At 33.0% G+C, this 13,798-nt stretch overlaps 1 protein-coding gene across 1 annotated transcript in view; it reads left to right on the top strand.

Moving 5' to 3' along the window:
- The window catches only part of LOC115890718 (adenylate cyclase type 3), a 118,058-nt gene that overhangs the window by 12,207 nt on the left and 92,053 nt on the right, over positions 1–13,798 (top strand). Inside the window, exon 3 of the mRNA XM_030911021.1 lies at positions 3,703–4,059. Coding sequence (XP_030766881.1) covers positions 3,703–4,059 — 357 coding nt within the window. The remainder of the gene's footprint in view (positions 1–3,702; positions 4,060–13,798) is intronic.

A 13,798-nucleotide genomic window follows, 5' to 3' on the forward strand; every position in this document is an offset into this window, starting at 1 on the left:
CGATTTTAAATTATAGGTATCTCTTCTATTAGCTCTTAAGCCTTCCTCCCAACACTATCAATTACATGAAGTATATTTACGTAACGATCCCTTAATAATTTGTAATTATAATTAAAATTAAATAGAATTTAATTTATACACCTAATTTTAAGCAGTTGACTTTGTTATGATTTTATTAATATGTAATTTTTTAAAAACTCTTAGAATCCCTTAAATCGATATAAAGTTCAAGAACCTGGAAGATTCCATCTTGGAATTGGAATCCTCAAACAGTCTAAGACACTCTGTTGTCACAGTTTTTTTAACAGGACACTGTCTCCAGAATGAACAGCTCAGTAGATTGAATTCTGTGGGGAAAATGAGGAAACACTAGAACACCTTACTGCGTGCGCCGAGACGACAACTATTGGTGCCATAAACTTTGGTACCACTAATATTAGAGATCGAGAACTAACCTCTGTAAAACCGTCTCAGATCTTTATTCAAAGCCTTAAAACTGCATGACGAGTTATAACTCAAGAAGGGGGGACACAGTAGATCTGTAACTTTTATATTTCTCCAATTTTTTCAATATCTTTTTCCCGAAAGAAATTACGTGATATTTGCCGAAACCTTTGTTGTTTAGTGTTTTTAAGTAAAAAATAGTTCTGTATTTTTTAATTATTTTATTTTTGCAGAAAATATATTTTATGCCAGCACGATTAAAAGTTACCTTTCACAGACAAGTTCAATATTACCTCTATAACACACTATAATCTATTTCCCGTCCGTTCATAAACTTCACTAATTAATATCAATAACCGGTCAATTTAGTTACAGGTCGGCATTTCCGATAACGACAGCGATGTTGCAAACTATGCAACACGCTGCCTCTCTGATGGAATCTCTATTTACTTAAACCGATTTTCTCTGTGGTTTGCTTAAGGTAGCATTGTTCTAAACCAGAGATATAGAGCTAGCCGGAATGAGCTTCAACGAGTGCCCATCCAAAGTTGAAAAAACTGAAAATTGTGCATTTTCGTAGAAACATTTTTGTGATTTTCTGTTAAGAAAAGTAAATAAACAAGTGTGTTTTACATAACTGATATAAGCTAAAGGAAAGAGCTGAGCCTATAGGCTTGGTGCATTCTCTTCCGGTGCTGCCACCATCGGAGAATATCGTAAACAACTAGTATATACAAATACGCGGGTTTAAATAGCAAGTATAAAAAATATTTAATTATTATTCCAGCTAAAAAAAACTTTTTAGATGAGTTCAACTACGTTTAAATACGTAGCGAGCATAGTTTTAATCACCGGTTTTGCTAGTGGGCCATAATTGGGGCTAGTTCGGCTATAACGAAAACTTTTAAAGGTATATAATTATAATTTTAGAAGATGTTCATAAAACATTTAATCACTAGTCGTTTAAAAAAAGTATACCATTAATATTGCCAATTATATTTTATCCTCTCATAGTATGTCTATTTGATTTTTTCATTCTGTAACGAGCACTGTGTTTACTCACTTGTTTCGTCGAACTACTTGAATCCATTTTTGGTTTGGATGAAATCGGTGTGAGAAAATATGAAGCTATAAATTGTTGTTTCGGGAGAGTTGAATATCCGGGAAAGTTGAGTTATTGAATATTATTGCATACAACAACGCCCTAATTACGCTCTCCTTTACGTGTTAATATTTTTTCGGCAATTTTATTAACATTTGAAATTGTCACAACACGACGCGCGACGTGCGACGCCTAGTTCGAATTCTTTTTCACTTATTTTTTACTACCCGAAACAGCGTTACATCACACAAACCTCTTACCTGAGTGTTTCATAATCTCAATAACTGCAGTAACAAAAAACTAAAATAGGTACTTAATTATTATGACAAAGCCACGATTTCAATACTATTTTCATGCAATGAACATGAACTGTCACCTGGACGGCGCGGCGTCGTAAAATACATAGGTACTGATAATTGATGATTTCTGCCGTTGAAGCGCCGCGGTCGGAATTTGTTCAAATCAACTGAAATGCACTAAGCCTATAAAACTTATAAATTAATTCAGTAAATTCAACCAGATTTAAATAAACAAAATACGAGACGCGGAAAAAGGGGCCAAAAAACCCTACATATAGTTCAATTTGCGAAGTTTGAGTCTTTCGTCACATATTGTCATTCTCTCTCTAATCCATGTATATCACATGAAATGGAAATTTTGTGTCAAAAACGTAAGTCCATTATATTTCTTACATCATACGATTATTTTTTTCGTTTTACATACGGATCACCTTCATTACGTATAAAGAATCGTACTTCCTTGTTTAATGTGCATGAATAGAAAAAGGCAAACATCATATTTATTGTATTACCCGCCGAAATCTAACAAAAAAATATCGCCGACTGTCAACGTTGTCGTTAAATTTTAACGACTCCGATAGTTTCCCGTAATTTTTTGTGGGATTTTCTGTGCTTATTTAGTTATTTGTGATTTAATTTGTGTTTAAAATGTCGTCCGGTTTTAGTGAAAAAGAACAACTGTTCATATTAAAAGTTATCGAGTATTTGAAACTCGAAAAAGATGGTGGAAAAAACCCTTTTACCTGTGTCGGCTGTTTACGATGTACGAGTTAATATGTTGTAACTAACTCGAAAATATTCACGTGTTTGATAGTCACTGAGGCTTTAGGAATTTCATGCTCGACTGTGCAAAGAATAAGTTCCAGAGGAATCGTGAAAGATAAAGAACAAAAAGCAGCAAAACAAGTCACAATATTCATTTGTCCCCTGGAATTCCTGCTTATAAGATCCATGAACATTGTCATTGTTTAATATTTTGTTATTAAATTTGCTATTGATAGTTTACCAGAGATATAAACAACTCATGGACCAAGAAATACGTGAAAACCAATATGGCGCCGAAAATGATGACGAAAGTTTCAAACTTCGCAAATTGAACTATATATGCTTATTCTCTGCATTAGGTCCATCATCAGACCGAAGGGAACAGCCATTCGACGACCGGTTTCGGAGATTTATCTTCATCGTCAGGCCGACTTTGCTGCAACCCTCGATCTGACCAACGAAAAGCAGAGAATAGCATTTGAGTACAAAACGTACTGATATAGCAAGTGCTAGAAGCTCTATGCCATCTAGCGGCAGCTGTGACAATCACAGATCGTACCGTCGTTTTGGCCCCTTTTTCCGCTTCTAATATTTTGTTTACGTTATATAATATGTTCTACCAAAGCCTTCTTAGCTCCATCTACGGTAACGTGGATGGAAGCAAATTTATGTTTAAATCAAGTAGGCCGCTGGTTTTAATTTTGGCGGTACGATCTTTTGATTGTCATCTACCACAGCTGCCGCTAGATGGCGTAAGAGCTTCTAGCACTCGCCATAGCAGTACGTTTTGTACTCAAATGCTATTCTCTGCTTTTCGTTGGTCAGATCGAGGGTTACAGCAAAGTCGGCCTGACGATGGAGATAAATCTCCGAAACCGGTCGTTGAATGGTTGTTCCTTTCGGTCTGATGAACCTAATGCAGAGAATAAGCATATATGTAGGGTTTTTGGCCCCTTTTTCCGCCTCTCGTATTTTGTTTACTTATATATACCCTACCAAAGCCTTCTTAGCTCCATCTACGGTAACGTGGATGAAGCAAGCATGTTCAACCAGATTTGTTTGAAATTTCAATACAAATTACTTTATTTTCAGGTAGGATTCTCCACAGATGTCCTCACAATCAGCACCATACTGTTCTTCCTCGTTATCAACATTCTACTCTTCGTCCTGAGCACGAAAGACCTCATCAAGAGCAAAGTGTTCTGGGCAGCGTTGCCTCACATCTGCTGGCACGTTGCCAACATTCAAATAATGGCAACGCTGTTCCTGAAGAGGAACGAGGTAACCTTGAGGGACAGCCTCGGCTGGGTTCTGCTCCTGGACTACTTGATTTACGTCACGTTGCCCTTGAGACTGCGATACTGTATCTTCTTGAGTTTTGGAACTTGTGCATCGTACGTGATTGCTTTGGTGGCATCATCCAAGTCGGACTTGCACTTAACTCAACAGGTGAGATCTATTGCTTATGTTTGATACTTGTTAGTTTAGTCATACAGATGCAAACTTATAGCTTGTTTAATGTAACGGCAGGAGCATTAGCGTCCATTTTTACAAGCTATTATATTATTATACAGGGAGGTCCGAACTGTATTCTGCAGATAAAATTAGGAAAAAAGGTAGTATAAATGTATGTCCTAAAATCCTTGTTTCGGAGATACAGGGTGTAGAAATTTTATTTTTATTTCGAGTTTTTCCAAACAATTTCTGAAGTAACGTCAATATTTGGATGCAAATTGATATCTGGGATACATGAGCAATTTGATTTTGATGTCAATATAACTCCTACTTCCTAAAGGACGCCACCTACATATTTTTAAGCGGTGTAAAGAGAAATAAAAGGACGAAAAGTTATTACTCTTCAAAACAGTTGAAACACATGTAGGTGGCGCCCTCTACAACTAGGGGTAATATTGACATCAAAATCAAATTTATAATAACAAAAAACTCCCAGACATGAATTTTCATCTAAATATTGACGTTACTTCAGAAATTATTTGGGAAAAATAGAAATAAAAATGAAATTTCTACACCCTGTATCCCCGAAACTAAGCATTTTAGGACATACATTTATACGAACTTTTTTACTTATTTTTATCTGCATAATGTGCTGCCGAAGTTCCCGGAATACAGTTCGGACCACCCTGTATAGTATTATCAAATACGTAAAAGGTATAAAACAAAATAAACTAAAACAAGAGCCTAACTATTGATAATTCTGTCATTGAGGTAACTTGTTTCGAGTCTCCTTTACTTTAAAAATAAGCTAGAAACCTTTTTTATTGATATATTTTCTTTTGCTTCTTTTTGCCTTGAAAGCTACTGTATATTTAGCGACTATGAAACGAATTAAGAAATCACGCACATAGGCTTGCAGTATCAGGTGATATCAGTGGATTTAATTTAACAAAAAGAAAACAAGGTTGTCAAATGAAAATGTTAGGAGATTGAAATGAACAAAGCTTTACTAAAATTGTTATGTTATCTGGCGTTCTCTGGAAAAATAAAAAAAGCGACAGCCATAATATTATATTACTAACATACAGATGCCTGAGCAATTCATTTAACTATATTTGATTGGATTAGGATAGAAAACCTGTTTTAATTTTCGTTTAGAGGCAATATAATGATTTATTATATTCATAACATTAATGTATAAGCGATACCAAATAAACTTTTAATTGCGTCATTGATGGCGCGATTGTTAAATTCATTGTTGCCAACAATGGACATATTCGGCCCTGGGCTGACTAACCGGAATTTAAATTTCCTGTTGGCGATTCAGGCGGTAGCTCTGCTGTAGATAATGTCACAGTTGTCACATTTATTTATTTATTTCTTGACATTTTGATTCGTTTTGACACTTTAGTGTTGTATTATGAGTTTTTTGGTTTAAGTGAATTGTGTATAGTGCTACTTGAAGTTAAACATTTTTTACTAGCCGAATTTTTTAGAACCGCCCTTAGTGCCAAGTGTACAAGAAGCCAAAGTAGCTTAACAGCCGTTGCAAAAACTCACCGCAACTTTATTAGAATATTTTGAACGGAAAAGCAGTAGTAATTGCCCTTTATATCTCTTAAGAGATTTTAAGAAGGTGAGTTTTGTTGATGGGTAAATAATAACTGTTTATATATTTATAACTGATTCATTTTTGTTTCTTAAACTATTTTGATTAAAAGAAATTATGTAAAATCGGCAACGCTGTATCGGTCAAGTCAAGTCTAATCACGCGACTAAAAGTTTATTTCCTTGTTAAAAGTTCATTTATAAAGTCTAGAGGGCAAATTTTTGAAAATCTAAAATATATCAACAAGATTTTAGTGATGCAAAAAGATTCTTATTTCAAATAATGTTAAACATTAAAATAAAATATCTACAGTTAAACTTTGATAATACTAAACATACAATAACTTAAAGTTAGTATTATAAGTACATACTAATAGACTTAACACATGAAGCGTTATAAAAGAAAGCAAAAGCCCATTGGTCTTTAGATACGTTTTGAATATGTCTACGAGCATGATAAATTGCTTTTCAGCATATCGATTTCGCTTTGAACTGGAATATGTTGATGACAGGTCACAATTTTTAGTCACAACAGTCAGTTTTAAAAATACTTTCCCAGTTTAAACCGTAAATTTCCAACTGTCAGTAAAACTGTTACATTCTAGTTTTTTTCTAAGTTAGTTGTCTAAGAATTAATCTAAATAAATAAAACAAAGTTTAGTTTTTTTTTCTAAAATTTAGGTTATGTAGATATTTATTATTATTTTTATTATTCGAATAACAGCTAGTTAGTTTATGAAGGAACCCCTGCTTTATCTTTACTGGATACTTTTATCGATATAATAAAGCTCGTTATAGTACGGTAACTTACTTTATAGCCAACAACTCCGGAATATTAAAAACTCCGAAATCTGAGTTTGTCTGTCTGCCTCGTAAACTACTGAAAATCAAGCGACAAAAAAATAAATTATTTTGCAAATAATTTTCTTAACTTTTAATATATTTAATTTTTGATGGTTATCTGTATTATTTATTTTACTGAAATTATTATTATATATATAATTTATTTTGTAATTATTGTAACAATTATATATTCGATAATTAGATATTCGACATAATATAATAATAATAATAATAACGTTTATTAAAACATTTTCTCTTGAAATTAAAACAGATACAAAATAGTACAGTACAATACAACATAATATGCTACTATATCTAATACACATTATCTAAGTACAATTTAACTAAGACTAAATTTAAATTTTAAGAATCGAAATAAACGTTAAAAGAATTACCACAATGTAATAGAATTACTTGTGTGTGAAAGGAATAGAATTTAATTATGACAATATATAATGTTCACTGGTACTTATGAAAATTTATTTTGTATATTTTAAGTTAACTAGGTCATTAAATATATCTCTACCTCGATCAACCATCCATTTGCATACCCAGAGTAACTTTTAACATCCTTTAGGAAGGTTGGTAAGATGTTATGTAATCGAGGTGCAAAAAACTTTGAAGATCTTTGTCCAACAGTTTTAGAGCATAAACTAGGATAAAATGCCTTATGTCTAGTTTCATATTCATGGTCAACATGTTCAATAGATATTTTCCCCTGATAAATGAATTTTAAAACATCTAGGCAGTATAGCTGACGTATATCCAGTAGATGCGCCTGCTTAAAGAGAACGTTTGAAGAGAAAGTTTTCTTTTTCAGCAGAATACAAGCTCTTTAAATGACATTCAGCCGCACCACCCCACCCTAGAATTCCATATGTCAAATGAGATTGTACAAAGAATGAGTACAGGATTCTAAGCTGTTTGACGTCCAAAAAACTTTTCAAATAATTAAATTTCGGCATCAATTCTCGCAATTTTTTAGTTACATTATTAATATAAATATTCCATTTAAGATGTTTGTCGATTGTAACCCCTAAATATTTTATTAAATCACATTCCGGTATTACATTATTATTGGTTATTTGTAATCTGTCCCAATCTGGTTCATTATTTTTATAAATAGAGAAGGATATAAATTTGGTTTTGTCATAGTATAATGTTAATTTGTTTTTGACAAACCAGGTATTAATTGTCTGAAAGTCTTCCTCTGCTAATCTTTTCAAATTCGACCAAGAGTTAGATTTATAAAATATCGCTGTATATTGCTCTTACAACATCCCTCATACAGTTTGGCATAGATTCAATCAAGTTTGATATTGTTGCTTGCGGTATGTTAAGCCACTCTTCTTATACTGCAACAATGAGCTCTGGGATAGAGGTTGGGGCTCTTTGTCTGGTACGAATCCTTCGCTTTAGCTCATCCCATAAATGTTCTATCGTGTTTAAGTCTGGACTACATGCTGGCCATTCCATAACCTGAAAACCGACTTCTGAAATGTAATCATGCACGATTCTTGATGTGTGTGCTCTCGTATTGTCATGCATAAAAGTGAATTCGCTTCCAATGTAGTCGACGTAAGGTACCATATGAACTGCTAAAATCTCCTCAATATACCTAGCACCAGTTAAACCTCCTCTCCCGTGCCGACGGTCGTCCCAACGGATAAAAACTGGGTCGGTTCGCGCAGTCATAGAAATTGTATCGCAGATCATGCAGAAACCACCTCCATAAGCAATTCGCTCCTCAATGCAGCATTCTGCGAATCGCTCATCTGGCTTCTGGAACACTTTTCTTCTTCGGTCGGTACCATAGAGGCATATTCTGGTCTCATCTGAGAATAAAACACATTCCCATTGTTCTAGTGACCAATTCAGATGTTCCGTGCAAAAGGCAGGCGTGTTTGACGATGAGCTGGGGTAAGTTTTGGACCAATTGCGGGTGTTTTGAGGGTCATGTTACTTTCCTTCAATCTTCGTCTTACTGTCCTCTGACTAACAGTCACTCCTCGTGTTTCACGGAGCTGTTGTTGCACCTGAATAGCATTAAGATGCAAATTTCTTAATATTGTTGACACAATAAAGTCATCACGATCCGTTGTATATTTCTTTCCACCAGTTCCAGGTCGCTTACGAAAGGATCGAGTCTCCTCATATCGTTTACACACTCTTCGAACCGCTACGTGTATCATATGCAGTTGCCAAGCTACAGCTCTCTGTTTAAATCCATTTTCAATTAAAGCGATTAGTTTGGCAGCTTTTTTCCGTGATGTATGCATTAAATTAAAACACTAATCAAACAATGAAACACAACAAATCAAACAATGAAAGAACAATGTGCAAATTTCGATTATAAAGTAACAGTAAAGTAGTAATTGCAATATTTGATAAGTTTTTTATTCTTATTGTCACCACAACACAAAAACCCCTTCATTTGTTTACCCGTTGCTACGCATATAAACGATAAGTACTTTGGATACATTTATACTCATATTAAAGCATGTTAAATTGTCTTTGAAACAGCTCATATTTTTTTCTTGGTCTGATAAATAGATTCTAAAAGACACAAATAAAGTCAAAAGTTTACAGTGGGCCGATTTCTATGCACGCAAGTTTATAAATGAATCCAAAACAGAATTTATAATATTTAATTTAATTTAACAAAAGACTTAAATATAACTCTAAACGAGCAAAAAATAAAAGAAATATCTGAAGTCAATTACCTCGGCATTAAAATTCATAACAATTTAAAATGGGACACACATATAAATAGTTTAAAAAAAGAAAACGCCAGAACAATTGCCACACTCCTAAAACTTAAAAACATAATACCACCAAATATAAAGAAACCAATATACCATGCATTATTTTCACCAAGAAATATATATTTAAGTAATACTACAGAAAAAAACTTAAACATGCTACAAAGACAACAAAATAAAATACTAAAAATAATACTTAACCTAGATAAACTAACACCAACAGAAGAAGTATACCAAAAAACAAAAGAACTAAACATAAGACAATTAATAAAATATCATAATATATTACTTCTACACTAAATCAAAAATAAATTAATAAAAACAAACATTTCTTTAAAAACTAACAAACAAATACACACAAAACCGGAAGAAAATCAGACATCAGAACAGCCAAAAGAACACAAAAGAAACTTTCACAAAAACTAACAACAGAAACTACCACAATATATAATATGTTACCAAAAGAATTAATTCAATTAAATTATAAAAATTTTAAGAAAAAAATTAAAAACATGATATTTGAGAAGAGCGTGTAAACGTAGACGACATAGACCAATTTATTGAAAAAAAGAACAATTCCTTCGATACCACCTGCCCAGGGAGAGTCTTAAAAGACTTCAAACTGTTGCAGATGAAGAAGGACACAACCAACAACTGCCACGAAGATAAAGCTTAATAATAATATTATTAAATTGTATATTTTTAAACAGTTGTATATATTTAGATAATAAATGTTTATATATATAAAAAAAACTTTATTAGAATATTTTTGAACGGGTAAGCGGTAGAAATTAATATTACAAACGTATCGCATTCCATTTCAATCTGTCTAATTTCACTTAGCTAAATGTGATATTCTTAGACTTGATATTTGCGTATCTTATGAATACTCAAAGACTAGACGAGATGGATTAAATACGGATTTTAGACGTAGGTTTTGGTTTGAGCCTAATTATGAATAAAGCAATTAAGTTATTACCAACACTAAATATTGATTTCGTTTAGTTTGATTTGGCCAACACGGCTGAAATCTCGGCTAATACTTTCTTATTCTTTATAATCTAAATTAATATAACAAAGTTGAGTTAGTTCCAACATATATAACTCAAAAACGGCTGGACAATGACCTTTGATTGCATTGTTAGCTGTTCAGATTTAATTTAAAAATAGATAGTTTTTTGTCAATGAATTGTAACAGTCAAATTTCCTGGCAACGACCTCTGTGTGCTAGCTCATAAATTATCGCAAATAACTATTGTTTTTGCATCATGTTTACTATAATTTTATGGTTTAATATTATTTTATTTAAATTTTACGATTATGCAACCCGTTATACACCGCGATATTATATAGCCACAGAATATTGTCACTGGATACCGTCCAGCATTAGAATTTTTGTCCATCTCTCTATATCTGGTCATCACTTGTCCCTTGTCACTGTCAGATCAAATCAGATGTTTTTGGATTTATTTATCCTTCGTTTTGGTTATTGAAATTTTATAATTATCAGATAAAATTTCGTAGTTAAATTGGTTATTTTTTATGTGGATCGGAGTGTGCAATTCGTTTATTTAATTGTGGGAATTTGTGAGTTTAGTTCGTTCATTGACCGGATATCGAAGATGGCTGTGAAAATGATCTAGAACATCGTTTTTTATTTATGCCTTTTTGTGAGTTGGACTAGTCAAGATATATAGTTCTCTATCTATATCCTGGAGGGAGATTTCCGGTTGAAATCTGATTTTGTGAAGGAAATCGAATCCTTGCATCACTTCTTGTGTACTCCCCGACCGAGAATATCGTCGTGAAGAAATGGCTGCCGTTTCGTGAAGCATTCCCTGTTGGCGAATAGCAGGTCTTCGTAAAGAAGGATTAAGGCTTCCGAAACACATTTGGTCAGAGACGTGGTTGGATTTTGTTGAGTTTACATGGACCACCGACCAATTTCCGTAAGGGATTAAATAGCCAAATTTTTCCGACCGATATCCCGATTCCACGTGCCCAATAAGTCCCCGAACAGTTCCAAGAGCAAGAAGTACAGCACAGAACAGTCCAGAATTCCATCCGTTTCTGTTGCCCGTGTGTAGAGTTACACGTTGGACATCATAAACCCTCATTGAGGGTTTTTTATGTTCACCATTTGAAATCTCAACACCTACCTTTCACCTGTACGTCTGCTGACATCCGTAGGCTCCAGTGACAGTACACCGAGCTGCTGTATCTTGCTGTAGCTACCCCATTGCTATACACCGAAGCTCAGCCGGAGGGACTTCCGAGTAGTTTTCAAGTTCTTGTCAAGACATTATACTGTAGAGTAAGATCGTTTAGATATTAGTTAGATTTAGTTTGATATTTGTATTCCGCCCTTAGAGCATACTTAGTTTAAGTTAAGGGGGATGACGTCATAGATTTAGTTTTTATTGATTTAAATTCTGACTTAATATATTCCAATCATTTTACATTTCATTCATTTCTGTTCTTTATAACTTTTTAATATTTTAATAAATTGCTTAAATATTTTTAGTAGTATTATTTACAGTCTAGAAACATAGTTAAGTTAGAGTCACTTAAGTACATATAGTTATAGAATATTTGAAGTTCATAATAGCTGCACTCAACAGTTCGAGGTTAGTGTTGAAGTCTACTTAATAGTTACATCTTTATTGCCGAGTTCATAGAGTATAATCTCGTGGCGCCCTTTTATTAATATCTTTGAACCCCGACCACCTGGCTGTTAAAATTAAAAAGCATGTGGCCTCTATGTAACTCATTCTGCATTAAGTAAACTTGTGTTTTATTGAACTTCGAATTAGAAAGGGCGTGGCATACTTACTACTACAACCAAGTTGGCTTGTCCAAAATTGTTCAAATTTGGTATATGAATTCAGCATACGAAAGGTAGCATACACATGGCAGTGTTGCCACAGTTACCCCGTTAGGGGTAGATCTACCTCTTTGTGAAACAATTTAACCACGTTGTTTTGTGATAATCTACCACGATGAAAAATAAGCTTGTGGCAACACTGGCTAACGATCTGATAGCCGAGTAACAGATTCGTGATTTCATGCATCATTTCATCGATAGATTTGTACCTTCTGAATAACGGTCTAGGTAAAGTATCTAGCTCATTTGCCATCTCAGAATTAGAATTTAGAGCTAAGCAACTTGCATTTTCATTGTTATATTTATATCAAATCAATAATCAACGAGAATATTCGTATAATTTAATAAAATTACTGTAAATCACTATAAATAACGAATTGTTTGTAATTGAGATGTGATTTCTGTATTATTAGTCCGGCAAATGATGGAGATAAACAATTGTGATTGATTCAAATTTTACTTTAAGATTAAAACTTTTGTTAGACTATTAGACTTTTGTTAACAATTCAGCATACGCAGCAGTTACAAAAAAAAATATGTACGACTTAGCTGTAAAATTAATATCGGAGCTAATATTTCGACAGTTTAAAATTTGCATGGGATTTTCTATGTTTTAAACAACGATGCACCACCCGGTATAGTATAGCTGCATTTTTTAAAAGTAAATATTTTTTAAAAGCATTCTAGTTAACCTCTTGGTGATTACGTTTATTCTATTGATTTCCAATGTTTTTTAAGTTCATAGCCAACTATGATTTCTATTTAAAAAATTATATTTTTTATTATTTCTGACTAAAAAAGCAAGTATAGAAAAAAACTGACTACGCCACTGGATTGTGCTTAAAAATGCGCCTGAAGAACATTTTTACAGAATTTTATTATTCCGAGAAATACAAAAGTTATGGGCAATTTTCCAAATGGCAAAAAATTCAAAAAGACTCCGGTTGGCAGTGAAAATATGAACAGGCGGTTTAGGTCATTAAACGTTACTCAGAAATCGAGTCCATGACATCTATGTCGGTTTTGCTCTATCTAGTCAGGAAATAGGTTTTCTCTGTTAAGACAGACCAATTTCGACCACCCTGTACATTATAAAAAGGAATAATTCTAAAATTTTCATTAAAACTAAAAGATTAAAAAAATTATTTCTATCTTTGTTCTCCAACTCTAAACAGTCGAGGAAAACAAGAAATACTTTTTAAGTAAATCAAAGCAACTTTTAATAATATTGTAAGCTATTAATTTCTAAAACCACAACTCGGGTTGAACTAACTTTCCATCTTGAAAATCTTATTTTCCACTGAGGAAATCGATATTGCTTGAACTTTCGACCTTTTTGGTGTATTTTTATAAACCCCAGTGCCAAAAATCTAAAACGCTTAATATATACCTATCAAATATTTTAGTTATTTTGAATATCTTTGCATATCCGTATTTTATTTCTTGGTTTTCTTTTATTATCGCTTATATGCATGGAAAAAATTGAAAATATCTTCTAAATGATATCAAGGAACATAAATAGACTTATATAAATGATACAAAAATACTAGAACTGTACTTCTTGATGCAGACATCTTTAAATATTAACTTCCAATCTACTTAAAATGTTTTGTATTTTCTGTATTTTTAGATTCTT

The sequence above is a fragment of the Sitophilus oryzae genome, unplaced genomic scaffold, assembly GCF_002938485.1.
Source record: "Sitophilus oryzae breed Bouriz unplaced genomic scaffold, Soryzae_2.0 scaffold_908_pilon_pilon, whole genome shotgun sequence".
Lineage (NCBI taxonomy): Eukaryota > Metazoa > Arthropoda > Insecta > Coleoptera > Curculionidae > Sitophilus > Sitophilus oryzae.